A 2,935-nucleotide genomic window follows, 5' to 3' on the forward strand; every position below is an offset into this window, starting at 1 on the left:
TTATTTATTTTAATTTATTTTAATTTAATTGTATTCATTTTTTTTATTGTTTCTTCATTTTTAAAATTCTACTTTTATTTTTGATTCATTTTGATTTTGATTTTTTTTGCATTCATTTATTTTTGCTTTATTTTGATTTATTGTATTTTATTATTTATTTTTATTTAATTTATTTTATTCATTTTTTTAATTTTAATTTTCTTCATTTATTTAAAAATTCTGCTTTTATTTTTTATTCATTTATTTTTGATGTTTCCATAAATTTTTTCCGTCAATCATTTTCAGGTCCTTCAAGTGGGGGGAGTCGGACCCCCTTCCCTATCCGGTGTACGGACACGCCGTGGTCTCCCACGACAACCTGGTCTATGTCATCGGGGGGAAGGGAAGCGATAAGTGAGTACACGCGCAGATCGCTGGGCGGCCGCGCTGTTACGTTGTTGCTCTCGGTTGCACTCAGCCGCGCTCTTTACGCTCTCTCCGCAGGAAATGTCTGAACCGTCTTTGCGTCTACAACCCCAAGAAGTTCGAGTGGAAGGATTTGGCGCCTATGAAGACGGCTCGCTCTCTGTTTGGGGGCACCATCCACAACGGGAAGGTCCTTGTCGCCGCCGGAGTCACGGACACCGGGCTCACCAATACCATGGAGGCCTATGACATCAAGACCAACAAGTGAGTGACGCGACCAGGGCCGGATTCCCTACAAGGCCACTGAGACCCGGCCTTGGGGCGGCAGGGCGCAGAGGGGCGGCAGCGGTGTCCTTGTGGGGACGTTACGGGCGGTAAGTGCCTTGCACAAGTGAGGAAGCCGATTGTACGATTACGGCAATGTCGCCGAGATCACTTGTAAAAAGTTTGCAGCCGGTCCATCCGTCCGTCCTCGCCCCCGCACCTACCTCCCCCGCACCTACCTCCAGAGCCCAGAGTCCTCCAGGCTCCGTCCCCGGGTCTCTCTCCTCTTTCTGGCCGCTGATGCAGGGAGCAGTGTACACAGTGAGAGCGGAGAGCAGCCTTCCCCCCCCTCACCTGTCGCAGGAGTTCCAGCGCAGCGCTGTGCTAGAACACCTGTATTGGAGGTGACAGGTTCAATAAAGAGAACCTGTCACCTCCAATTGCTATCACACAGGGGCTTGTTAGGTCCTGTGTGATAGAAATAAAGTTAGGTGGAAAAAAAAAATTGATTAAAAAAATAATGAAATAAATAAAAATAAAAAAAATATAAGAAATAATGAAATAAAAACCTGCCATTCTCTATTGATTGGGAGCCCTGGATGCGACGCAATCCTTCCCTGTCACCCCCTAAGGTTTTCCTTTCTATATATAATTATATTTATATATATAATTGAATATTCACTTGCAATGTGCCTCTGAACTGCCTGGAAAATCTGACCACTCCAGGAAGAGTCAACTCCCAGCACAGTCTCCGCCCCTTTCCATGCTTGTCACAGCCCTCTGCTATTCTGGGAGGTCTAATTACTGTCTCTGCTGGACAAAGCGCATTAATCCTTTTCACCCTTTTCCTCTGACATTACCCAACCCAACCCCCCCTCCCCTCCACAGATGAATACCCCCCTTCATCTAACAGCCGCGCCCTCTGGTGTTTGTTTACATCCAAGCTGCAAGTTTTCACTGTCCTGGCAGCCCCTGTGCATTGCAGCCCCATGATTCCTATCGGACCTTCTACGATCGTCCCTGATCGTCTCCTGCCTTGGGACACAGGCCATTACAAGTCTATGGGGTTCTAATACACAGGTGCAGCCAGGACAGTGAAGACTTGCACCTCTGGATGTAAACAAACACCAGGGGCCGCTGCTGTCAGATGGAGGAGAGTATCTATCTGTGGAGGTGGGGGGGGGTTAGGTTGAGTCATAATAATCTGGCCACTCAGTGTATATATACACTATACTGTATATGGTCTTTACACGCACATGAACATTAGTGGCATCCCAGTCTTAGTCCGTAGGGTTCAGTATTGGGTTGGACGGAATGTCACGGAACACCTGAATCACATGATTTGGAGGGGGAGGGGCCCAATACTTTTGGCAATATAGTGTATATATACTGTACACACACACACACACACACACAAAGTCAAATCTGCTTTATATTGAAGCTCCTCTCTGGTTCCTCAGGTGGGAAGATTTCACCGAGTTCCCCCAGGAGCGCAGCTCCCTCAGCCTGGTCAGCATGGGCGGAACGCTTTTCGCCATCGGAGGATTCGCCACGGTGGAGAGTGAGACCGAAGAACTGGTGCCCACAGAACTGAACGACATCTGGAGGTGAGGCGCACACTGGTGGAGCATCTCCGCCATCGATCCCCTCTAAAACCCATACGCTTTTCCACACACGGCCATCTTTACTGTTCCGGGTGGTGAAAAGACTTGATTGTGGTAGTCCGTTGCACCCAGTTTTGCATTATCGGTTGGAAATGCTCTGATCGACAACGGCTATTCTTTTCAATCTGTCCACAATTAGTGTTGTCGCCAGGACAGGAAGTGAGTGGAAATCTCCAACAAGGACAGAGATAGCAATAGATAATGAAATATTCCAGGAATATTTCATCTATTATGCTACAAATACGCAATCCTGGTGATTGTGCCGTCTTAAGTACTCTCTCCTTCTTTCAATGTACAAACTTGTTGAAGGTATGGGGGGAAGGGGGGTTTGGGAGCCCCAAAACTTGTTGGCAGTCTATGGAACAACACCAACATTCAATGACTATGGACTCTCCGACCTGTTGCTCTCTATAGACTGTCTACATTGCAGCCCCAAAGACTTTGATTGGACCTTCGCCGATCGTCTCCGGCCTTGGGACGCAGGCTCATAGAAGTCTATGGGGCTGTAACACACAGGCACGACCAGGACAGCGAAGACTCGGCCTCTGGATGTAAACAGACACCCGGGGATGCGGACGTCGGATCGAGGTGAGTATCCATCT

The 2,935-nt window shown here is 47.7% G+C and overlaps 1 protein-coding gene across 1 annotated transcript in view; it reads left to right on the top strand.

The window, feature by feature from the left end:
- Positions 1 to 2,935, top strand: part of KLHL40 (kelch like family member 40) — a 13,872-nt gene that overhangs the window by 9,955 nt on the left and 982 nt on the right. Inside the window, exons 3-5 of the mRNA XM_018558646.1 lie at positions 286 to 393; positions 484 to 669; positions 2,130 to 2,276. Coding sequence (XP_018414148.1) covers positions 286 to 393; positions 484 to 669; positions 2,130 to 2,276 — 441 coding nt within the window. The remainder of the gene's footprint in view (positions 1 to 285; positions 394 to 483; positions 670 to 2,129; positions 2,277 to 2,935) is intronic.

The sequence above is a fragment of the Nanorana parkeri genome, unplaced genomic scaffold (genome assembly GCF_000935625.1).
Source record: "Nanorana parkeri isolate BGI_ZX_2015 unplaced genomic scaffold, ASM93562v1 scaffold351, whole genome shotgun sequence".
Classification (NCBI taxonomy): domain Eukaryota; kingdom Metazoa; phylum Chordata; class Amphibia; order Anura; family Dicroglossidae; genus Nanorana; species Nanorana parkeri.